At 42.9% G+C, this 25,289-nt stretch overlaps 1 protein-coding gene across 1 annotated transcript in view; it reads right to left on the bottom strand.

Annotated features, from left to right (window-relative positions):
* HNF4A (hepatocyte nuclear factor 4 alpha) overlaps positions 1-14,058 on the bottom strand; it is a 131,340-nt gene extending 117,282 nt beyond the window's left edge. The window contains exon 1 of the mRNA XM_083147013.1: positions 13,949-14,058. Coding sequence (XP_083003139.1) covers positions 13,949-13,997 — 49 coding nt within the window. The 5' untranslated portion in view covers positions 13,998-14,058. The remainder of the gene's footprint in view (positions 1-13,948) is intronic.
* Positions 14,059-25,289: the final 11,231 nt, after the last annotated feature.

Raw genomic sequence — 25,289 nt, 5'->3', positions numbered from 1 at the left:
CCATTTAAAAAAATATATAGCCAGATCGCATTTTCCATTATAAGCATGGGAAATGTGATCTGGTCACTAAAAATAAAAGAGAATGAAAGGGTTTGGAGTAGTTCTTCATGAAAAGTAAACTGCTCCAAATGCCCTTTACTACATTCAGGTGATACTAATATAATGTATAAAGGATAAAATAGTATATTTAATATTCCCATACAAATATAGAAATGGCTCCCCCCCCCTTTTTATTTTTTTTAAGACTTGTGTGGAGGTCACTCTGCCAACCACTCTTCCTTTTTGGTACTTGTGTAATATCTGGGCCCCCGATTTTTTTATTGTATTGCATCGCATCGCATGCAATATAGTGGCATATAATTCTTGTGATGCGATTTTTCATTGTAAATTCCCGATTTTTAATTGTATAGTCACCCATGGGTGATTTCATACCCCTACTATCCAACTACGCATGGAGTTGATATTATATAGTGTGGCGAGCGCAGCGAGCCACCGAGCCCGAAGCGTGGTGAGCGCAGCGAGCCCTGTGAGGGGACGCAGAATACATGTAAAGTAATCCGCGCCCGCTCGCCACGCTTCAGGCTTGGTGGCTCGCTGCGCTCGCCATACTTTATAAACTCAACTCCATGCATAGTTGGATAGTGGGGGTATGAAATCACCCATGGGTGACTATACAATTAAAAATCAGGTCTTTACAATGAAAAATCGCATCGCATGCCTTTAGTAGTGGCATGCGATGAAAAAATTGGGCGCCCGGATAATACACAAGTACAGTACCTCCTTTTTTCCTACTTTCTTTTTCTCTCTCTCTCTACTTCTCTATTACTAAATCTTCTGCCTTCCCAAAAATTTTCTTTGCACTACTCCCTTTGACAGTGTGGCACACCACTATTGCAAGGTTTTTTTCCTTACTGATTTACACTTTTAAAACTGGATCACTTTATTGTAATCTGACTTATTGTTAATTATTTGCTGTTACTGTATTTTGTCATGGTCATCAATTGTATGGTGACTCTTTCAATAAATTGTGTTTTAAAAAAGAAATAGAGAAATGCTTAATGCATGAAAATCATAGCACATAACATGACTTGGTCTCTTTTCCATATACTGTGCAGCCCGTGCAGACAAGTGTGGTCAGAGTACAGTAAATGCATGTTTGAGTAATTGCAGCACAAGTAGACATGGACAAATGTGCAGATACACCTTTTAGGAGGCATACCTCTTGTAGGTGCTGGAGAGTAATCACGCATCTAGCTACAATATACCTTATGGCAAAAGATGCCTGGCGTGAGCCATGAGGAGCAGTGTAGCTTAGCAAATTCTTCTTAAAATTTTGTGCCTTCATCTTCACACCACAGGTGCAGCAAAACACCACTCAATCTGTACAAGAGATGTCCGGCTTTGGCTGTAACTGCATAGAAATGAGTTTCCGCACATACACGGGCAGATGTATAAACTAACATTAAGTGCATATGCTGCATTTAACGCTAGTTAACTGGGGGATTACAGGTTTTTTTAATGTATGTACAGTGCACCTAACATGCGTTAGAGCCAGCCCACCGAGTACCGTTCAGCATAGCTGTCCCCTTCAATCCCCCCCAGCTTCATCAGCCCAGGGCTATCATGTCCTATCCCCACTGCAGGGACAACAATAGCCCTGCTGCTGGCTCTGGGCTGCACTCGAGATCTTGTGATAATAGCGAGATCTCGCGCATGCCCAATATGCCAGCCGGCAGAGATGGCGCATCAGTCTGAACTGACACGCTGTCTCCAGGAGGGGGAAATAGCCTGAGGGGGGAGTTTACGACTGACAAGATGTTAATACATCTTGTCAGTGTCCCTTCCTGCTTCGCCTCATTACCGATCAAAATGATCATTGCAGTCTAGCTGAGTTTTGTCCAGGAAAATAGGTAACTAGTGTTAATAAGGTGCACATTATGCTCAGGGAAATGTACTAAGGTGGAATGCGTCTCATTCTCAGCTGGGAATCACACTTTGGAAATTTACTAAAGAATTGGGCAATTTTGCTCAATTATGAATGAAAATTATGGTACAAAACACAAGTACGACTCATAGACCATTGGCCAAACTTAGCAGAACTTTCCATAGGCAACAGGACAATTTACCATCATTCATATAAGCAAAGTCGGGCATTAATTCAGCTCAAAATACAAATGGCAAATAGACCAGCTCTGTTTCCAGAAGCATTCACGGGTCAGTCATAGGGGGGCATTCTGGTGGATTCGCTCGGATGAGAATTAGCATCCTTGCAAGTGAACCAGATCCCACCTTGCGAATGGTGGTATGCCGGCCCACCATTCGCAAGGTGCGTACAATCGCACTGGCTGCGAATGGATGTTTTACATAAACATCCATTTTCAGCCTGCGGGGTAACACCCACATCATTCCTGGTCGTCGGCCATTGAATGATGTGGAACGTGCACACAGATCTAAGGTTGCTCAGAACAACCTTAGATCTGCGTGCACATTTGGAGGGAAGTGGGCGGGCAGCAGACATGGGTGTGGATCAGTTGGTCACCAGCAAGTTGTTAGACAGTCGTTAGGTCGACACCATTAGGTCAACATGCATTTAGGTCAACATGTGTCTAGGTCGACATGGGTTAGGTCGACAGGGTCATTAGACCGACATGTGTTAGGTCAGCAGTCAAAAGGTCGACATGGTTTTTTTTTGGGCTCGGCACACTATTTTATTCTCCCACCGCGCCCTAGTGGATGGTAGGGCATTGAAATACCACCTGTAGGCACATGTTGGTTAAAAAAACTGTGAAAAACCCCATGTCGACCTAATGATCCTGTCGACCTAACCCACATCGACCTAGACTCATGTCGACCTTCCTGCATGTTGACCTAGACACATGTCGACCTGTCTAACAACTAATCACTGTCTAACAACTTGCTGGTGACGCAATGACCGTATCCCATAGACATCTGGAGATGTCAGCTGCCTGTCTCCCGCACCCGCATCATCAGCCTATTACCATGAGAATCCCCATCATTCTCATGGAAACGCCCATGAAATGCTGGGCGTTCCCATATGATAATGGGTCACCCCCCGCCCCTCCGTTTGCATGGATGGGTGCCTAACTTAGGGCTGCAGATGGGGGACAACTATGATGGGGAAAATGAAAGGGTACATCTAGTAAGGGGTATCTACTGAATGGGAAGCTACAGTATATTAATTCAGGAAGCTACAGTATATTAATGTCCAGAGTACAACTACTAAGGGGGAGCTCCTATGATTTAAACTACTAGGTATAGGGTACTATTATGGGGCACTACTAAGGGGGGCTGCAATATGGGACTGCTGTGGGGCACTACTAAGGGGGGCTGCAATATGGGATTGCTGTGGGGGCAACTACGGTTTTTATTTTTACTGCAGGGCTGCCCGCTATAAGTCCAGCTCTGCTGCCCAGTGTACCATATCAGTCCAGCTGTGCTGCTTAGTATCCCGTATCATTATAGGGGACCTGCCCCCCATTTTTTTATTAAAATAAAAAATGTGTTTTTTTTTTTACCTTCAAGGGGTGTTAAGTGTCCCATATCAAACCAGCTGTGCTGCCCAGTGTCCCGTATAAGTCCAGCTGTGCTGCTCAGTGTTCCATATCTGTCGAGGGGAGCGCCCCCCCTTCCCCCCCAATTTTTTAATTAAAATTTAAAAAGTGCATTTTTTTTACCTGCAAGGGGTGTTAAGTGTCCCATATCAATTCAGCTGTGCTGCCCAGTGTCCTGTATAAGTCCAGCTGTGCTGCTCAGTGTCCCATATCAGTCCAGGGGAGCTGCCCCCATTTTTGTTCTTAAAATAATTTTTTTTTTTTACCTGCAAGGGGTGTTAAGTGTTTTAAGGGTGTTAAGTGTGCCATATCAGTCCAGCTGCCCTGTCCAGTGTCCCATATAAGTACAGCTGTCCCATATGCCCCCCATATTTTTATAAAAAAAATGTTTTTTTTTTTTTTTAAACTTCAAGGGCTGTTAAATGTGCCATATCATACCAGGGGTGTTGGTCAGTCCAGGGATCAGTCAATTGTGCTGTATAATTCTTGGAATCAGCCAAGTCTGTCATATAATTTCTGGGGTGAGTGAAGTGTGTAATATAATTTCTTAGGTGCTGATAAGTCCAGGGGTGATGCTACCTGTGCCTTATCAGTCTAGGGGTTATGCTAAAGCTGCCATATCAGTCCAGGGGTGATGCTACCTGTGCCTTATCAGTTCAGGGGTGATGTTACCTGTGCCTTATCAGTCCATGGGTGATGCTAAGTGTGTCATGTCAGTCCAGGGGTTAAATTTAAATGTGCCATATCAGTCCAGTCGTGATGCTACCTGTGCTGTATCAGTCCAGGGGTGATGTTACCTGTGCCTTTTCAGTCCATGGGTGATGCTAAGTGTGTCATGTCAGTCCAGAGGTGATGTTATATGTGCCGTATCAGTCCAGGGGTGATGCTAAGTGTGCCATATCAGTTCAGGTGTGCTAGTAAGTGTCCCATATCAGTCCAGTTTTTGTGTTGCCCACTTGTCGCTTTGCATAGTTATCCAGCTACCTTGGTGCAACAATATTGTGAGGTGTGAGGTATTCAGAATAGACTGGAAATGAGTGGAAATGAATGTTATTGAGGTTAATAATAGTGTAGGAGCAAAGAAAAAAAAATTCTGCGATTTTAGAAGGTTGTATGCTTTAAAAAAAAAAAAATCAGAACCCATCACACAAAACAAGAAAATTATGGTGTTTTAGAACAGATCCAGACCCAAAACACTGTCCAAGATACAGACCCAAAACACGTTTCACGAAAAGTGCCCAATGCACACCCTAATTTTTGGTACCAGTACCGGCCCAAGAGCCCGGTGCTGGTTTTTAAAATACGGGGAACCCATACTTTTTTTGTGTGTATTTTTGGAATGACAGGTGGCTTAAAGAGCTTGGGTCTGGTTAAACTTAAGAGGGGGGCCCCTGGCATTTAAATGTTTTTATTTTTATTTTACTCTTTCTTGTTTATTACACATAGAAGCATCATATGGTTAACTCGGCAGCCAAATACAAATTACTTCACCATAGGAAAATCCAAATCCTGAAAACTCGGTTGCTTAGTAAATAAGCTACATTCTTGGACACACAACAGATCCGATCCCATTTGTACCCAGCCGAGTTGCAGATTGGCCAAAATGGCAGAATATAGGTGTGTGATTCAGACCAGCCCAGCGATCAGGTAAACGCCAACCTGCACACGCGAAATTCCGCCCACGTGCACAGCTGCAAATACGTTCATAGTCATGCACATAGGGGGAAAACCATTGGAAAACACTCAACATCAAATGGTTTTCGCCCCTGTTCGCAGCGCCAAGTAAACCAAGACCTACTCCGCGCTGCGTTGGCCGTGGGGAGAAGGAGGCCACTGCTGAAGTAAACAACCCTCCCTCCCAATGACCGAGCGTGCCTCCTCCAAACAGCCGCCAGTTGTCATACAATTTGCGAACAGCCAGTGATGGGTCGCACATGCACATGCGTACAGTGTATCTTGCAGCCAGTCTGATCTGGTCTGAACTGGGCCCTTAGTAAATTCAGCTCTCAGTGTGGGTGAGTCAAACTGAACCTGGCACATCGGGAAGGGATATGACTGGTATGACTGGTGTATGTAAGAATGACTTCTTGTCACTACTGTACAAATTTCACTTTAACATTTAATGGGATTATTTTTTTATGTGATAAAGGATTGCACAATTGCATTCATAAAAATATGTTTGCCATTAAGACAGTAAAATATACAGTATGTGCGTGACATCTAATTTTTCCCTTTCTTTCTTTACTCAATATGTACAGTAGATGATCCTCCAGCAATGTAATGTTGTGAGGGAAGAAAAGTATTAAATTAAGAAGAATAACTAAAACTAAGACTTCTAACTGATACACCGCACACTCCCTGCAAAATGTTAGACAAAGGGGGTTATTCTGGTTGATTCGCAAGCCTGCGAATTTGCAGCCTTGTAAGTCCACCAAACCCAGCCCAGCGAATGCCGGGCCGCCCCCCCCCCTCCCCTCGCAGCTTGTGTTCCCACACACACGGAACACCCACATCATTCATTGGTTGGCAACCATCGAATGATGTGGAACATGCACGCATATTTAAGGTTGCTCTGAGGCAAGCTTACATATCCATGCACCCTATAGGAGAATGGGCGGGCAGCTGACATCTGGTGTTGTCAGCTGCCTGTCCCCCCACCCGCGTCACGGCCTCACTACCATGAGAACACCCAGCGTTCTCATAAGAACGCCCATGAAAAGCTGGACGTTCCCATATGGTAATGGGGCTGCCCGCCACCCCACGCCCCTCTCTGCCCCTCACCCAGTGCATGCACATACGCAGAAATGCACATGCGCACAGCCCGACCATCAGTCGGGCTGCAAACATATTCCAGAGTACCCCTCAAAGTGTTTTCTCATAAAGTGGCAAGTCAATGAGATGGTCTTATGTGTGTGCATGGAAAGCAAACAGGCTGCATTTGGGCAGAGGAAAGTATCTGATAATAATCCACATTTCAAGATTCATAAATTAACTTTCTGATAACTTAAAAGTAGCAAATTGTTAAAAAATAATTAGTGCTCATTTACAATGTGATGATTTACATTTAAATATATGCTTTTCTAGTAAAATTTTATTTTTATCTTCTCTTAACAGGAACCTCCCCAGTTTTCCAGTCATCATAAAATTAATGATAAAAGAAGTCACTGGTTTAGATCTGTAACATGAATGGTTTAATAGATTAGTACCACCAGTGCTGGATCAACGACTTAATGAACTGCAGTGAAGCATTATGATGGACCATTCAAACTAGTTTGACTTGTTTAACTTTAGGGGTGTACACATGCATTTGATTTGGGCAAGTTTTTGATTCAGTTCTGCTTATAGGAGTAAAATTGAATCGAAACGGTTTTTAAGATGCATTCGATTCAATGCGTGCTCCCGTTTTCTCTATATCGAATAGAAAAATAGACGGTACTTGTTTCCTATCTGGGCGCCCAGGTTTTCTACGTACGGCACCGTAATGAAATCGGATCGCATCGCATCGTACACATACACGATATTGAACGATGCGATGCGATCCGATTCGATTTCCCATAGGAAACAATGTGAAATGGCTCAATTTAGCCAAATTCTCATAGGAACAATAGTAAATGGCCCAAAAACACCCCTGAACATTGAAATGTCCCCCCAAAAGTAGTTTACGCCACCCCGCCATCAACGTGAACCCGAAGCGTGGCGAGCGCAGCGAGCCCGCGAGGGGCAGCGGTACGCGTCCTCCGACCTTTTCATGCCCTACTATCCACGTCGGCGTGGAGTGAGAATAGAATAGTGTGGCGAGCGCAGCGAGCCACCGAGCCCGAAGCGTGGCGAGCGCAGCGAGCCCCGCGAGGGGACACGGATACCTTCACAGTTATACGCGTCCCCTCGCGGGCGACGCGGACACCTGGGAAGCCCGCGAAGGGACGCGTTTACCTGTGAAGGTATCCGCGTCCCCTCGCGGGGCTCGCTGCGCTCGCCACGCTTCGGGCTCGGTGGCTCGCTGCGCTCGCCACACTATTCTATTCTCACTCCACGCCGACGTGGATAGTAGGGCATGAAAAGGTCGGAGGACGCGTACCGCCGCCCCTCGCGGGCTCGCTGCGCTCGCCACGCTTCGGGTTCACGTTGATGGCGGGGTGGCGTCAACTACTTTTGGGGGGACATTTCAATGTTCAGGGGTGTTTTTGGCCCATTTACTATTGTTCCTATGAGAATTTGGCTAAATTGAGCCATTTCACATTGTTTCCTATGGGAAATCGAATCGGATCGCATCGCATCGCATCGTTCAATATCGTGTATGTGTACGATGCGATGCGATCCGATTTCTCTACGGAGAATAGCATGGTGCGCAATTAACTTAGAGGGCGCCCAGATAGGAAACAAGTACCAAATAGACTGTACAGGCAAGGAAATATCTAATTCGATCCAGTAAATTGAATGTGTACACTGTGCCTTGAATGCACATCGAAATCGATAGCGAATGCAACAGTGCAGATTGAATGTGAAATTGAATGGAAAGCAAAGGCCAAGTCGAAAGGGGTTGGAATTGGGGAAATCGAAAGCAAATAGGACCAAAGTAAATTGATGCGTGTGTACACACCTTTACTCCCATCTCCACCATGTTATCAATAAAAGATGAATGTTCCCATCCATAAGTTGTAAACACAGAGAATGCATCCATTATATACTGTAGGCTGAAACAGAACTCGGTACTTGTGAGTTATCCGGGCTCCCGATTTTTTGATTGTATGCCTTAAGTTAAGGCATACAATCCGATGCGATGCGATACGATATCGCATCGCATCGCATCCGACCATCGGATGCGATGACCCGATTTTTCCATAGGAATCAATGTTAAAATGATTCCTATGGAAAAAGGGGTCCTTTTCATACCCCTACTATCCAAGTGGGCATGGAGTTGGATATAAACCTGTGGCGAGCGTAGCGAGCCACCGAGCCCGAAGCGTGGCGAGCGAAGCGAGCCCCGCGAGGGGACGGTATTCCGTGTCCCCTCGCGGGGCTCGCTACGCTCGCCACGCTTCGGGCTCGGTGGCTCGCTACGCTCGCCACAGGTTTATATCCAACTCCATGCCCACTTGGATAGTAGGGGTATGAAAAGGACCCCTTTTTCCCATTGAATTCCATGTTAAAATGGACTCAGTCCATTTTAACATTGATTCCTATGGAAAAATCGGGTCATCGCATCGCATCGCATCCGATGGTCGCATGCGATGCGATGCGATGTCCCGATCCGACCCGATTTTAAAATCGGACGCCCGGATAACTCACAAGTACCCAGAACTCTTTAGTATGAGACCGACTGGAAGGACTTTGTCTGGTAACAAGGACCAGAGCATGTAACATGAAGTCACTGCTAATTGTAAAGACCACAAACTTTTGGTGATAGCATATTATCTACTGGGGCTCTCAACTTTGAGAGTATATTAATTGTATAGTATAGAAGTAACTGTGTAGAAAGATAATGTTACAACAGAGGGTTATTGATGTTTTATGCATATAGACATCCTTTTCTTTCTTTGATACTATTCCTACCAGTGGTTGAAGTGCAAGGTGGGTCTGCTTCCCTCACCCACTGGACATCTTATTCTCTCCATCCCTCTCACCTTGTTCTGGAGACACTCCCTCTATCCTATGCCCCTAGATCCACTCCCTCTCTCTCATATGTAGTACAGCCTGATATATTGACATTCCAACTGCCAATCATAAAGTCCCAAAACACACACCCCTCCAGGGCCCCACATCCTGAATACAGAGGATGGGGCCACAGGGAAGGCTGGGGCAGTAAAGGCCATAGGCCAGTGCTGCAGTCAGTGGCTGAACTGTATATAGTAGGGTGCCTGGAAGACAGGCTTGGTCACTCGAGAAGACCGAAGGCCAGCGATATGGTGTGCAGCTGAAAAGTGTAATCTGCTGACTGACAGTGCCTTGCTTGTGTATTCTCTGGACATGATTGACAGCACCATGATTGAAAGCAGCAGAAAGATCCAGCATTTTATTTAATTAATTACCATTTGCAGTGGCAGTTTGCCATTCTACCACATACAGTCTACTTTGGCCACTAAGTCCTACAAATTGTTGACTAATGTAGCACCACTTTATATGATTTATAGTATTTATGTGATTGTCAACACTTATTACAACAATAAAAGTTATTGATTGAATACTATGACTGAAACCAAAAAATAAAAAGAGAGGTGAAATAGATAACGATCTCTGCATTAATACAGAGGGATGGTGCTCTTTCCTAAAGGACGTCGGGTACACTTTCGCATATTGTGATTTAGGGCCCTACAAAATGGCATAATATTAACAAGGGGCACTAAAGTGTGGCATAATATGAACAAGGGACAGGATAGAGTTGTATAATATGGGTCTAGGCCTTAGAGTGTAGCATATTATAAACAAGGGACACTACAGTGTGACATAATGTGAAAAAGGGGCACTAAAGTTTAATGAAATGGGGGCAGAACAGTATAATATAGTGTGAACTAGAGGTCCCACAGTGTGGCATAGGGCATTACAGTGTGGAATAACATGACCTCCAGGTACCACAGTGTGGTGTAGGACATTTCAGTGTGGTACAATGTGAACTAGAGGTACCACAGTGAGGCTTAAGGCATTAAAGTGTGGTATAATGTGTATTAGAGGTACCACAGTGTGGCGTAGGGCATTAGGGTGTGGTACAATGTAAACTGGAGATAGCACAGTGTGGCATAGGGCATTACAGTGTGGTATAACATGAACTAGAGGTACTACAGTATGGCATAATGTGAACTGGGGGCATTACAGTGTGGCATAATGTGAAGGCACTACAATGTGGGATAATTTGAACTGAATCTACTACTAAGTAGCTTAGGGGGAAATTTACTAAAGGAAATTTGTAAAAAAATAGGTGTATTTGTATCCAGAAATACACTTATTTTTGACAATTACTATCCCGAAAATACGGCAATTCGTAGTCGTATTGATGTGCTATCAATACGAATACGAATTGCCGTATTTTCGGGATAGTAAATGTCAAAAATAAGTGTATTTCTGGATACAAATACACCTATTTTTTTTACAAATTTCCTTTAGTAAATTTCCCCCTTAATGTGAACTGAGGCACTACTATGAGGCATAAAAGAAAACCTGCTGCATGGAGAGATGCCTTTCTAGAAGCATTGGGGGCACTTTCATGCTATGCTGTCCTCAAAGTTCTAGTTACACTAGACTGTAGTGCATAAAGCATCAGTTGATTGAAGACATTTTTTCTATCTTCTTTAAAATGAGTGGGTTAAAATTTACTAAGTTTTACTAGGGTCTCAAAAACATCATTTTATCATATTTTTCGTGAATACCCAATAAATCCCAACAAATTCTTACTTGTGATAGATTGATAAAAAGAACCGAGTAATTCCGAAACCACTCATGCTTTACAATAGCATCAACTAGAGGTAGACTGTTGTTCTTGCTGCAATTAATATAAGCAATACTACAGACCTTCTGCTCAAAGTAGCCCAAATGAAATGTCCATGAGTCCATTGCAAAACATATTTTTAAGTGTACATGGAAAATATAAAACCGATAAAAGCAAGTACAGCATGTACTATCTAGCAAAACAATGTTCTTTACCTTAACATGCAATTACATGCTGGATATGCCCCGTTTGGTAATTCATTTCTGTGTTAAATTCAGTTTTAACAATGCCAACATGCATGCTTTGTGTCAGGAAACTGGTAAAAATCCAAAATTCATATTATCTAATAATTTAAAACAGAGGTTCCCAAACTCAGTCCTCAGGTCTCCCTAACAGGCCACGTTTTAAGGATAGCAATACTTGAGCACAGGTGATATGATTAGCAACTCACTCAATGTTATTTAATTAACTGTTCTTAACCATGGATAGCCTTAAAACTTACTGTGAAGGTGTCCATACACTAGTGAGATTTGGGCACTTTTTATTTGATTCCGACGGGATCTGTCCAATAAATCAGATGAAAAGTGTTAAACTGCGTGTGTTTGAGCTCCCAATTCGATGGGCGTTCCTGTGGGCGCATCTGATTGGAGCTGTAGATCATACGGGCGGCACTATGGATTTGTCAGATGTCGCAGCCCTTGTTGGGATCACATGCGATATATCATATCCAAAATACGATATATAGCATGAGATTCTGCCACCTCGGAAGCTGCAGGGCGGCTCAAGGGGGATCCTATGTGACTTCTCCCCTTGGTGTATGGGCACCTTTAGGGTACCTTTCGTTAGGGTTACGGCATCATCAGGAAATTATTATTCATTAACATCAGTCTTTCTATTACAAACACAAACACCCATATGCTTTAAGACTGGGGAAAACGGGTAGATGATCTGTTGGAACTATGGGAAATCTGGGGGGGGTGATTGGGGAAATGCCCCCCCCCCCCAACACAGCCCACCCTTAATTAAATTAATTAATTTATTACTCCCCTTCCCCTTATTTGTACATTCGCTCTGATCAATCAGCTATGCATAATGTGTATGTAAAGAGAGAGAGAGAACTCATAGCACATAATAATATACATACATTTGAAAAATCCTTTTGACCACCCAAAAAGGGGGAGGGGTTAAGACCAGAGAGATTTGAAGTGACTTTAATTGCTGCTTTAAGTCTTTGTCTTTGGAATTACACCAGATCCTGCAACTTGAAGGCAATTAAAAGAGGGCTGCAAACTCCATGTAATTACAGTAGCTCTATGGTATGAACTGAACTCAAGGTTTTACCTCTGCCAGACACCAATGCTAACTGCTGTGCATCCAATGCAAATACATTCCAACAAAAAATGTAGTACTATATTTTTATAGGGCATTTCAGATATTGTCAGCTTGTTTTCAGTTTCTTAGGCATGCTACTATATGTATGATGTGCCAAGAGAACTGTAAACCCACTGAGATCCTGAAGACAAGGTCCAAGAGCAAGGTATGTGATGCCATGGTTTGTGTCACATGCTGCCCCTCCCCCACCGGACAATGACAAGATTTGCGAATTGCATTCTTGTGCACGACAGGTAATGCCCCGTCCCACCTTCTTCAGAAGAAGGTGAAATTGAATCTGGAAGGACTTACTACTCTTTAACTAGGCAAGTATGTAGGTATACACATAAAATTGCAGCTCTTTACCAAAACAAGAAATAATAATCATACAGTAATAATCATTCAAGACATTTGGATATTCCAACTGAAAATGCTATAGCAATGCAAGTGTGGAGGCGTAAATAGTGCAGCCTCTCAGATATGTATTTGTGACCATCCCGAATATTTATTTTGGCTCTGTACTCATTGTACATGCATTTTGGCTCTGTACTTACTGTATGTACTGTGCTTAAATACACGTGTGTGTGCGTGTAAAATATATTAATTTATCATTATACTGATTTTTTTACATCATATTTGCTAATGTTTCCAGTTTCCAGAAGAGCAAATAAATAGAAGCCAACAAGCTTATATCGTAAAACATTATCTGGCCCAGTAATACTCGAATACACTTGTGGTTTCTGGCTGCAGTAGCTAAATATATTATCAACTTTTTAAAAACAGAAGTTTCTAAATCTCCTTCCTGTCTAGGAGTAATCTGCACCACCAAGTGTCTTGTTGATTTAAGAATAAGCTAATAATTCATTCATGTTTTCTAGCACTTAACTTTTCAATAAAAATGTGTTTGCTAACCTCAGAATTTTATTTGCTTTTGGTCTTTTTTTGAAATAAGGCGTGTACTTCCTCTGTTCAATACTTCCCTATTGTTGTACGATACTGACTTACGTATAGGGAAAAACACCAAATGCGTACTTATATATTAGTCAAAATACATTGCTTTTGATTGTAATAATACAAACTTCTCATATTAGTAATATAAACCTATCCTCCTCTTCACAATATACTATATGGAATTACCCCTAAATGAATCATTTAAAACCCTGCAGCAAGCGTAAAATCTGACAACAATCTTCCATGGTGTTAGGTGATATTGTGATAAAACGCAATAAAAAAAAAAAAGTCGGCATTTGCAGATATTTAGCTTTGAAGGGAAAACGTGAGACTAAAGATCAAAGTCTATTTTCTTCATGTCTTGTCTGAAATGCAGAACGCTGACATTTTCTAAAGAAGACGATATACCAAGATACAAGCTGTTTATTCTGTTTTAAAAAATAAATGAAGACTCCAGAAATATTTTCCATGTTCTTTCTGTCACATAAACTCAACTCACATTTATAGAGGTTGTCTATTTTCCAGCTTAGTTGCTATCAGACATTTTGCATTATGAATTTTCATAAATAGCTTAAAAGTAACAAATACAGTATAAAAAAAACAACATAAAAACAATAAGGTTGTGCCCCCTTACCGTATGTGATTTCCATGCTGGAGTTGAGTTCGGTGTTGACATTGACCATGTCTCAAGTCTGAATCTAGTTCAGAAAAGAGTTAACAGCCGACATGGAGGAACAGGTCCAGGTGAGAGCTGTGAGGCGAGGTGTTGTAAAACAAGGCACGGTAGTGTGTTGTACTGTTATCATATTGATTCTCTTAATCATGGCTAATGTAGAAAGAGATGTTAAACAGTAACCAGTCTCTTATGGTGACCAATCTACAAGGTTGTTGTCACTATAGCAACGCTAAGGCCTGAAACTCAAACACAGCTTTTTGCTGCGCCTCCTCACGACTTTACTCAATAAATAAATACAAATACTAGGATAATTATGGGATAGCCTGTGTAACCTCTGCTATCTGTCTGTATTTGTATACCCATTTTACCCACCATTATTTATGTTTAGTTTCCGCACAAACAGTGCACTTAAATAATTATTATTTTTCTCATGTTCCCCATCAAGTTAGTTTTATTAATCACACAATTTGTCTTCCTAAAAAAGAAGGGAAGACAATTGGCAGGTGCAAGAATTTGCCCTTTGTAAATGGTGAAAATGAAAACCTTGTCAAGGCCCAAGTAAGGTATTGATCGTGCAATAATTCTTGGTTGGTGAATATTTAACGGTGCAAAACTGACATAAATTACTCAGACGTCAACCAAATGGCATTTTAATGGAACAAAACTGATTATTTTCCATAAAAAGTGTTATAAATGTCTAGAAGATTAAGGACCCACTGTGTCAAAGTAATAGTCTCTTTTTAGTGAGAGAACTTTGGGAAGACAACCTTATGCCACATAAATTGTATTGCTGGAGCGTCTCTCCTCTGCCAAATGGCCTGTTCTGAGGTGAAATAAAATTGATGCTAATTTCCAATGCAACTTGGCATAGAGAAGGAAATTTAGTTATGGCAGAATTTTCAAAACAAGTCCATCTCTTCTGTTGTACATGATTACATGTATTGGAGCGATAGTAGGTGTGATATGGTCACATGAAACTGACAGTGCTTGCTTCTTATGGACTTCTGATAGCTTGGCAGTGCTCTATCCAAGTATTAATCTTCTTGGTAGATTAGTAGATGGTTCCAACAGCAGGGTGGTAACTGGGGTGGGGGCTAGGGATATACTGGACATATTCAGGAGGGCGGTACTGAGCCACCGAGGAGAGGTACCATAGAGAGGTACCATAGAAAGCGGGGAGCAGGTGAGTCAGTGAGCCTACCTCTCCCCCCCCATCCCGCTCGTGAATCAAAGCTGCCCCCCCCTGGACATGGGGGGTTGCGGGGCCCGACGCAGTATCGCCTGTACCCCCCCCATGCCGCAGTATCGTCCGCACCCTTCCCCACCACCCCAGAGCACGGGTGGTGCCGCGCTGAAATCCCCCCCCAGAGAGGAGCAGGTGCAGGCGGCATGGGGGGGATTTGCCTGGGGCGGGCGGGGGACTTGCACCGGCCCTGGACATATGTGCAATGGTGCTGGTAGTTGGGGGTGATTTTCTTCACCCCAGACCATAGCTGTCTGCTCTGCTTGTACAGTACACATTGCACAATGTAAATGACAGAATTACATTTTGTCCCATCCTTCATTACACTACGGGTCACTCATTACGTCATCTGATTTGCTGTGCGGCACTGCCAACCAGAAGATGTTGATTGTGACCCGTGGTTAACGAGCAACCGGGCATAACATTAGACATTATACATGATTTGCCTTTCTGAAACTGCAAGAGTAGTCCTGATTCAGGATGTCTGTATAAGGTATATAATGTAATGCAAGGGGATGTTAACCAAAGGACATGTTTTACTTGCTGTATAAAGTCTGTTGTTGGATCTGATTGTGTTATGGTTGACTGTTTTAAATTATTTTGTATAAATGGAGATTTTTTTGTCAAATTTATGGTTATAATGATTAAACACAATGGGAAGAATGTAATGGGAGACGATTTTGGACTGAATTTACGAAATGTCAGAATTTTCCACATAAATCATTCATTTTGCAAAGTTGGACAATGTAATAGCACCCAAGTTCATAAAAAATGTTGGATGTTTTCTACACAAAACAAGAGCGGCCGGTAAAAGTCACATCCAGATGTTTTCCCCTTGTTAAATGTACAACTTGGCTGATGCAATGGAGTCCGAATTAGAAAGTCAGAACAAAATGGCTCTGTAAAGTCTGACATAAATCCTCACCTTAAAGCCGCAGACGGTCTCCCACCCTTATATGGCGTTGCCAGTAAGGTGGACGGAGTCATTTAGGTACCTTGGAATTTGGATTTCTAGGGACCCCTTCGACTTTGTGCAGTTAAATGTCCAACCATTGGTGGCCTTTATTATGTCGAAATTTAAATCATGGAGTCGTCTGCCGCTTACCGTTATAGGTCGGGTCAACTTAATAAAAATGATTATATTACCCAAGTTCCTGTACGTGTTGCAGCAGTCGCCAGTGTATTTGCCAGTTTTTCTTTTTAAGGATTAATAGTTTAATATTGACATTTATATGGAATAATAAACGAGCAAAGATCCAAATCAGTACTCTGATGAGGAAGAAGGATCAGGGGGGTATTGCACTCCCTAATTTTAGATTTTACTACTTGGCTGGACAGCTACTACAGCTGTGCGACTGGGTAATGGAAAATACGGATAGTGGTATAATTAAATCATTGGTAGACCAGGGGAATTTAAGTTTTACTCCACTACAACGGTTGTTGATGGGCAGTATATTCCAAAATGACCCACCGCTGGTAAGACAAGCAGTAAAGATCTGGAGGGAAGCAAATAAGTTAGTTAAATTTTCCGATATAGAGGTTGATCACCCCTTATCAGACTATACATTTATGAAAGAACTGAAGGCACTGCAACCAGTTGAGATTTGGGATCCCTCAGTCAGTTCTATGAACAAGGTACTTTGAAGTCCTTTATGCAACTAGCGATAGAATTTAAGCTTACCAGACATTTTTTCTTTAGATTTTTGCAAATGAGAAGCGCACTAGAAGCCCAATTTAGGAACACAGCGGTCTGCTTCTCAGTGTCACCCATAAAGAAAGCCCTGCAAGTGGGTAACAAGAGAAAGGGCGTCTCAAGGCTGTATAATTTGCTGGTGGTAGCTGGGTTCGATGATGGGCTGGTAAAGCTTAAAGAAAAAGGGTCGGTAGATGGAGGCCCCTAACAGATGGAGTGGGGAATGGCCATGACCTCAGGTCACTCCGTGACCAACTCAATAAGGGTGCAGCAGGTACAACTGTACCTTTTTCATAGATCATATATGTCCACCACTAGGTTGGTCAGCATGGGCAGCTGTACTTCGCCTGTATGCCCCAAATGCAAACAGGAACTTGGTTCATTTTGGCATTTAACCTGGGAATGTGTAGCCCTTAGGGCATTTTGAGGCAAGGTGCAACAAACTTTGACAAACACGGGGATTCCCGAGTCTGTGTTGGATTGTAAATGTTGTGTGTTAAATGTATATAAGGGTAACTCAATTAATAATCACGATAAAATGTACGTATTTAATTTTTGTGCACTGGCAAAGCTGCTGATAGCTAGGACCTGGCTCTCTAAGGAAGGTCCTGACATCGCAGCCTGGATATCACTGGTTAATTTCACAGCCATCCACGAAAGGTATATATATTTACGTAGAAATCGTTTAAGCCACTACACTAAGATTTGGCACAGATGGCTAACGTCTAGCCACACCACTGTAGAGTTTAATTTAAGTTAAGTCAATAGGTCTAATAATATAAATAAATATATATAGTCAATGTAGTAATGAAAATATCTTTTTTTGTATCACTATATTCACAAAAGTTGGAAGTACAAAACGGCAAATAGCACCTTTTATTAATATTAAGATTACTGTATAGATTAGGATAACGGAGCAGGTAATTTTGTTATAACACTGTTTAACTATATGTAGTGTTGTCATCAGGTATCCCGACATATACTATGTTTGTTTACTGATTAGAAATTAAGTAGGATAAGGCTATATAGGGGTCTAGTCGAAACCTGGGTTGGATTTGTTATTGCCATTAAGCATAAATGGGTCATATAAAGCGGCAAGGTAGTGTAATTTATGTTTGTTTATGCCTATGTACCTGTTTTTGCGGGCTGGGTATTTGTTTGTCTATGCCCCCGGGTGTTCGCAAGTACGGCATATTTAGCGTAACAACAACGTCTTGTAAGCAGGTGCCTCGTTGTCCATAAAATGTCTTGTGTCGTTATTACTATTAATGTCTGTTTTTTTTCTGCGTGTCTTCTTTGCCATATTGTGTTGAACCACAGCGCAATACGCACTACTCACTATGGACATCTGTCGAACTGGACACGCCTCTTGGACATTTGCATTATTATCTAAATAGTCCATGTACCAGCAGCGATGTAGGTGGTTGTACTGTGTTCAGTGTGGTTGGCCACATGTGGCATTTTCTCTTTTAAAAAAAAACAATAAAAAGTATTCAAGTAAAAATAAAAAAGTCTGACATAAATAGAGCTTTTCGAACCTTAGAATCAGTCAAAAGTATACTTTCATCTCTCAAAATTCTGTAGCTCATGTACCGTAGATGCCATCTTTCACTTTATCCTGCTAATGTGTCTTGTTCATAAAGGAATCAGACGCATAAACAGCTTCTGATTAAAATCATAAGCAGCATCTCTATAATCTGTGTGTAATTGGGGCTGTATCTGCATACCAAATTATGTTACAGTGTTTGGCAGTAAAACACTGTAGCATAACATTTCATATGCAGATACATCTGTAATTACATACATAATGTAGGCATGCCACATATCATCATAATTAGCAGAAGCTGGTTGTGAGTTCTATTCTAAACTAAACATTACAGGTCATAAAGATGAATAGAATTGTTTGCTTGCCAATTTTCACACTTATTTTGATATATTTACTTGGCACTCAAAGGGTTAAACAGCTTTCACATAGTTTTAATATTACCAATGGGACACGTTATGGGTGTCCTTTATTGATCCTAATATTTGCCTAAGCTAAGGAACCCTTTGCAGAAAAAAACGTAGACTCTCTACATCCCTTGAATGTTCCTATATTTGTCAGTCTCATCATAGGATAAGCCCATAATATACCTTTGTTTGAAAACCTTAAATCTACCTGCTTACCCTTCATGTTATTCTTCAAGAGTACTTAGTAGTTTCCTATTATAAGCTCAATATCCTTTTGCCTGGCTTACTACCTGTCTGTCTCTGGTATTTGGCAATACAAATACTGATGCAATTGAAGGATACTATACCTAGTAATTACAGTGCCAGCCATTTCTTCTCAATTCACCATGCTTACTAAGGTGTGGGTAAACTATGAGATCATTTGGATAGGATGATTCTCTTCTACTAAAATTAAGCTACTCCCCAAAATTGTGTATTCTTTTCTGAGCTACTGTATACCATTTTAAATCCCAATAAGCTTTTCAACTAAGTTATATACTATTATCTTTCGTTTGGAACGGTAAGGCATGGATTGGCTAGAATGCTATTTAGATCTAAGCATGAACATGCCCTGTCTGCCCCTAACCTTTAAATGTATCAGCATGCCTATTTATTGGATCAACTAAAGGATCCCCCCCCCAACCCCACTTCTAAACCTGTGTAGATATCAAAGCTACAGTATATGTGTAGTCTTTTTTACTCTACAAGATCTATTATGGACCAAGGCCACATACATACCTCCCTACTTTCTCATTCTGAATAGCGTTTTTGGCACCCTCCCAGTTGGGATAAAGAGATTAGATTACTTGGTTACTTTTCTTTCCCATCCTCCAATAGCTCCATACTGACAGTTTCCTACATTAATACCCGGTTTGCACTTATGTAATTGGCTTGCTCAAAGTATCCTAACAGTTACAGATTTATAATTTAGTCAACACCTAAAGTGATAGCATCGTTCCCCTCCACCTCCATATACTCTGTAATCTCCACAATCTCCTCCTTAGGGTATTATTATTATAATTTTATTTATAAGGCGCCACAAGTGTTTCGCAGCGCCATACAAAGGAACAGTACAGGGAGACAAAACAGTATTACATTGAATAAATAACAAAAATAGAGTACAGGTAAAGAGCGCCACAGTACAATACACAGGGCCGGTGCAAGACACCAGAGCGCCCCAGGCAAGTCGGGGTGGGGGCGCCACGGTGTCTGCTGCCCGGGTACCTGTCCTGCGGCGCTGTAAAGCTGGCAGCGGGGGTCCCTGCAGTCAATAAGAAATAACGAGCGCTATCCGCCGGGCTATGCGGAAGCGCTTCTGTTTTGGAAACACTGGCCGCACAGCGCACGCTGATTGGCTGAATCTCAGCCAATCAGCGTGCGGCCAGTGTTTCCAAAACAGAAGCGCTTCCGCATAGCTCTGCGGATAGCGCTCGTTATTTCTTATTGAGTGCAGGGACCCCCCGCTGCCGCCAGCTTTATATATGCACAGCGCTGGAAGGGGAAAGGGGCAGTTTGTCACGGTAGTGGTGCACCGCAGTACATAAGAACGACTTAAAAATTAACTTTTAATAGTTATTCACATAAAACAAAGGATGCTGCGAAATATGACAAACTACATATAACACATAACACGGACAAGTGAACAGATAGTGCTAATTAAAAACTAGGGCTCATGCGGCGTCCCTTGCACTCAAAATCCTATTTATCATGAATTCGTCTCTACCCTGTGTGTCGGCTGAATCGTCTCTTGACACCAGGGGGACGTGTTAAGTTAGTGGATATAGTCCTGTCTGTATGTACGTCTGTTATGTCACAATGTTGTCGTGTGCAGATGTTATGATTGGTGCCACAGTATTAATTACTCGCTATGGAGGTACAGCGTGAATCACAGGTATAACCAGCTAATACTGAGAAAAAATAGAGACTGGAATGGTACGTTCCAAATAATAGTTTAAACAGCGGGCAGAGGTTGCCTAATATGTGCTGCTGCTCTATTGTAGATAAACCAATTGAGCTGGTATGCTGTGTGTCGAGTTATAATATTTTTTATTAAGTAACGAAATCCTGAAGTGACCAAACGCCAAATATAGGGTAAGTATCAAAATAGTGCCGTATGGAACTCCACAATAATCACTCTACAACAGAGTTGTGGTGAGTTCTCTAGTAGGCTGGTCAAGTATAATACAGTATTAGGTAGAGAGACCGTGCATGCCGCTATCTCCTTTGAGTAACTGTGGCCGACCTTGTGGGTAAAACCCTGTGGATTTAGGTACGGTCCACCTGAGGATAGCTGGCGGCGTTATACCGTTTAATACTGAAAGTGGTGCGCTCTGTGTAGCGGCTGGTTTTGTGCAGCGGGCAGAAATTGCCTAGTGTGTGCCGCTCAAAACCATGTAAGTCTGGCCGCTAAATTGGCTATGCAGACATAGCTGCAATTTGTTACACAAACAGCAAGTACCCTTTATTGGCGATGGTCAGACGTATGGGAAATTTCAAACAGCGGCCGTATGGGGAGCCACACCGTGCACTCTGCATCGGAGATGTGGACAGTTAGACATACGGCTGCTCAAATTCACTCGTATCACGCTTGCATAAATCGCCGTATTATATGGTATTGAGTAGTGAGTATGAGTGTGCCGCAATGACCTCTTAAATGCTGTAACCGACCATGAGGGTGAAACCCTGTGGCTGAGGTACGGTTCTCACAGGGTCAGCAGGCTACACTCCAATACTCATACTGCACCAACACGTGAACATGAAGACATAAATCAATTTAAGCTAAACATTAGAGTCCTTAAAAGGACTAGTATATCAGACAGGAATAAGGCAAAGGGAGCGTCCGCACGGCTATGGTGGCCGGCGTACGCTTCGCAGTTCTTCTTCAGGTTGCCCTGAAGAAGAACTGCGAAGCGTACGCCGGCCACCATAGCCGTGCGGACGCTCCCTTTGCCTTATTCCTGTCTGATATACTAGTCCTTTTAAGGACTCTAATGTTTAGCTTAAATTGATTTATGTCTTCATGTTCACGTGTTGGTGCAGTATGAGTATTGGAGTGTAGCCTGCTGACCCTGTGAGAACCGTACCTCAGCCACAGGGTTTCACCCTCATGGTCGGTTACAGCATTTAAGAGGTCATTGCGGCACACTCATACTCACTACTCAATACCATATAATACGGCGATTTATGCAAGCGTGATACGAGTGAATTTGAGCAGCCGTATGTCTAACTGTCCACATCTCCGATGCAGAGCGCACGGTGTGGCTCCCCATACGGCCGCTGTTTGAAATTTCCCATACGTCTGACCATCGCCAATAAAGGGTACTTGCTGTTTGTGTAACAAATTGCAGCTATGTCTGCATAGCCAATTTAGCGGCCAGACTTACATGGTTTTGAGCGGCACACACTAGGCAATTTCTGCCCGCTGCACAAAACCAGCCGCTACACAGAGCGCACCACTTTCAGTATTAAACGGTATAACGCCGCCAGCTATCCTCAGGTGGACCGTACCTAAATCCACAGGGTTTTACCCACAAGGTCGGCCACAGTTACTCAAAGGAGATAGCGGCATGCACGGTCTCTCTACCTAATACTGTATTATACTTGACCAGCCTACTAGAGAACTCACCACAACTCTGTTGTAGAGTGATTATTGTGGAGTTCCATACGGCACTATTTTGATACTTACCCTATATTTGGCGTTTGGTCACTTCAGGATTTCGTTACTTAATAAAAAATATTATAACTCGACACACAGCATACCAGCTCAATTGGTTTATCTACAATAGAGCAGCAGCACATATTAGGCAACCTCTGCCCGCTGTTTAAACTATTATTTGGAACGTACCATTCCAGTCTCTATTTTTTCTCAGTATTAGCTGGTTATACCTGTGATTCACGCTGTACCTCCATAGCGAGTAATTAATACTGTGGCACCAATCATAACATCTGCACACGACAACATTGTGACATAACAGACGTACATACAGACAGGACTATATCCACTAACTTAACACGTCCCCCTGGTGTCAAGAGACGATTCAGCCGACACACAGGGTAGAGACGAATTCATGATAAATAGGATTTTGAGTGCAAGGGACGCCGCATGAGCCCTAGTTTTTAATTAGCACTATCTGTTCACTTGTCCGTGTTATGTGTTATATGGGTACTTATGTGTTATCTGGGCTCCCATGTTAATTGCACCCCATTTTTTTATACCCCTACTATCCAACTACGCATGGAGTTGATTTTATATAGTGTGGCGAGCGCAGCGAGCCACCGTGCCCGAAGCGTGGCGAGCGCAGCGAGCCCCGCGAGGGGACGCGGTCTCATAAGAAAATCGGGAGCCCAGATATTACATAAGTACCGTTATATGTAGTTTGTCATATTTCGCAGCATCCTTTGTTTTATGTGAATAACTATTAAAAGTTAATTTTTAAGTCGTTCTTATTTACTGCGGTGCACCACTACCGTGACAAACTGCCCCTTTCCCCTTCCAGTTATCTCTAACCTTTGTCCCAGTGGTAGCACACCCCCTAGCATTACGCAAGAGATTCATGCATACAGCTAAAAAAAAAAAAAAAAAAGGGGGGTCTCTCTTAAATTACGCTATAAGAATTGAGATATTTATCCTGTGCGATTTGACCCACCCACATTATATGCACAGCGCCGCAGGTCAGGTACCCGGGCGGCAAGGGGGGCGAAATACCGCCCTCCAGTGGCCGGTGCCCTAGGCAAATGCCTAGATTTGCCTAGTGGTGGCGCCGGCCCTGACAATACACATTACAGCTTAAATATAAGTAGTGAGGACTCAATCAACATACAGTACCACTAGAGGCTTGAGGCCAATGATAGAGAGGAGTATGCGGACAAAGATGGTTACTGAGTGTGGCGTATCAGTGTGGTTTGGAATGTTCTTGCCTTGTATTCTTAAAATGTCCTTGATGGATCAGAACTGGGTAACATTATTTATAATTAATATTTATGTCCAAATGATGTTCAAGGTAGTACATGGTTTATACCACACAACAGATGAACTACATACTGTACTGTAGAATAGGACTTGAGTTCTCTAAATAGTGTTGGAGAAACTGTGGACTGGAGAGTGCCCTGGTGCATATTTTCTGGTCCTGTTCCATAGTTACGGGGAAATTTACTAAGAATACGAATACAAAAATTGTATTCGTATTCTTGATACGAATGACTACGACTGCATACGTCGTATGCAAAGTCGTGTTCCGGAGGGGAATATACAAAGCAGTCAAATACGACTGCTTTGTAACCCTCCAATGTCTTATTAATTTGTATTAACGGCCGTATATACGGCAGCTAATACGAATTCCTACAGGCAGTCTGCACGGATCAGTCATATCCGTGCAGGCTGCAAGGTGTAAAAAAAAAAATATATAGAAAAAAATAAAAATAAAAAACAGCGTGGGGTCCCCCCCACAGCTGTAACCAGCATCAGGCTGAAAGAGCCGGGCCAGTAATAAAAAATCAGGAAACCTGACAAATAGGGGTTCCCTGATTTTTTAAACCAGGTCCGGGGCTGGTTCCCAAAATACGGGGGACAAAATGACTAGGGGTCCCCCGTATTTTAAGAGATAGCCCCAGGCCAAACCAGCCGGGGGACACTTATTATATAAGGTCCCGCAGCAAAACATCACCTTACTGACCAGTCAGCCTGGCCAGGGGCCCTGGGGGAGTGGGGACCCCCCCGAATAAAGGGGTCCCCCCTCCAGGACTTACCTGACCAGGCTGAAGCCTGGTGCTGTCCCTGATGACCCTGTGCGGCTGATTTTAGTGTAAAAAAAAAGAATAAAAACTATTGTCTTTTACTGTGGAACTATGAGTCCCAGCAAGCCTCCCCCGCAAGCTGGAACTTGGAGAACCACAAGTCCCAGCATGCGTGGCATTAAAGGGCCCGCTGGCACTTGTAGTTCCACAGTAATAAAAATAGTCAAATAAACACACACTGACACAATAAAAATAAAACTTTAATACATCCAAAGCCTATACATACTGATACTTACCTATCTTGAGCCCGTAGGTAGGTCCCTGGGTCTTGGTCTGGTGTCCTGCTCCTGGTCCATATCGACATCCAGGTCCATGTCAGCGGCGTCTGTGTCGGCGTCCGGTCCAGGTCCGAAGAAATCCATGGGGGGACCTGTGGAAGCAAATCCAACTCACCAAGGTCCTCCTGCGAAGATCTGTCGTCCCACAGCGCTGCTGAATGAGAGACCGTGATCATCACACTGCCAGCCAGATCAGCACTCGCCGACGCTGCCAGCCAAGCGCTCAGGGACCCGCTGCCCGTCACACTGCTCCACCCTGATGATGATCACTGCCGCCCCCTGCACCTCACCGCCCACCCCCTA

This window comes from Crinia signifera, chromosome 6 (genome assembly GCF_055691185.1).
Source record: "Crinia signifera chromosome 6, ASM5569118v1, whole genome shotgun sequence".
Taxonomy (NCBI): Eukaryota; Metazoa; Chordata; class Amphibia; order Anura; family Myobatrachidae; genus Crinia; species Crinia signifera.
The sequence above is the reverse complement of the archived record's forward strand: the minus strand, read 5'-3'. Positions and strand labels throughout refer to the sequence as shown.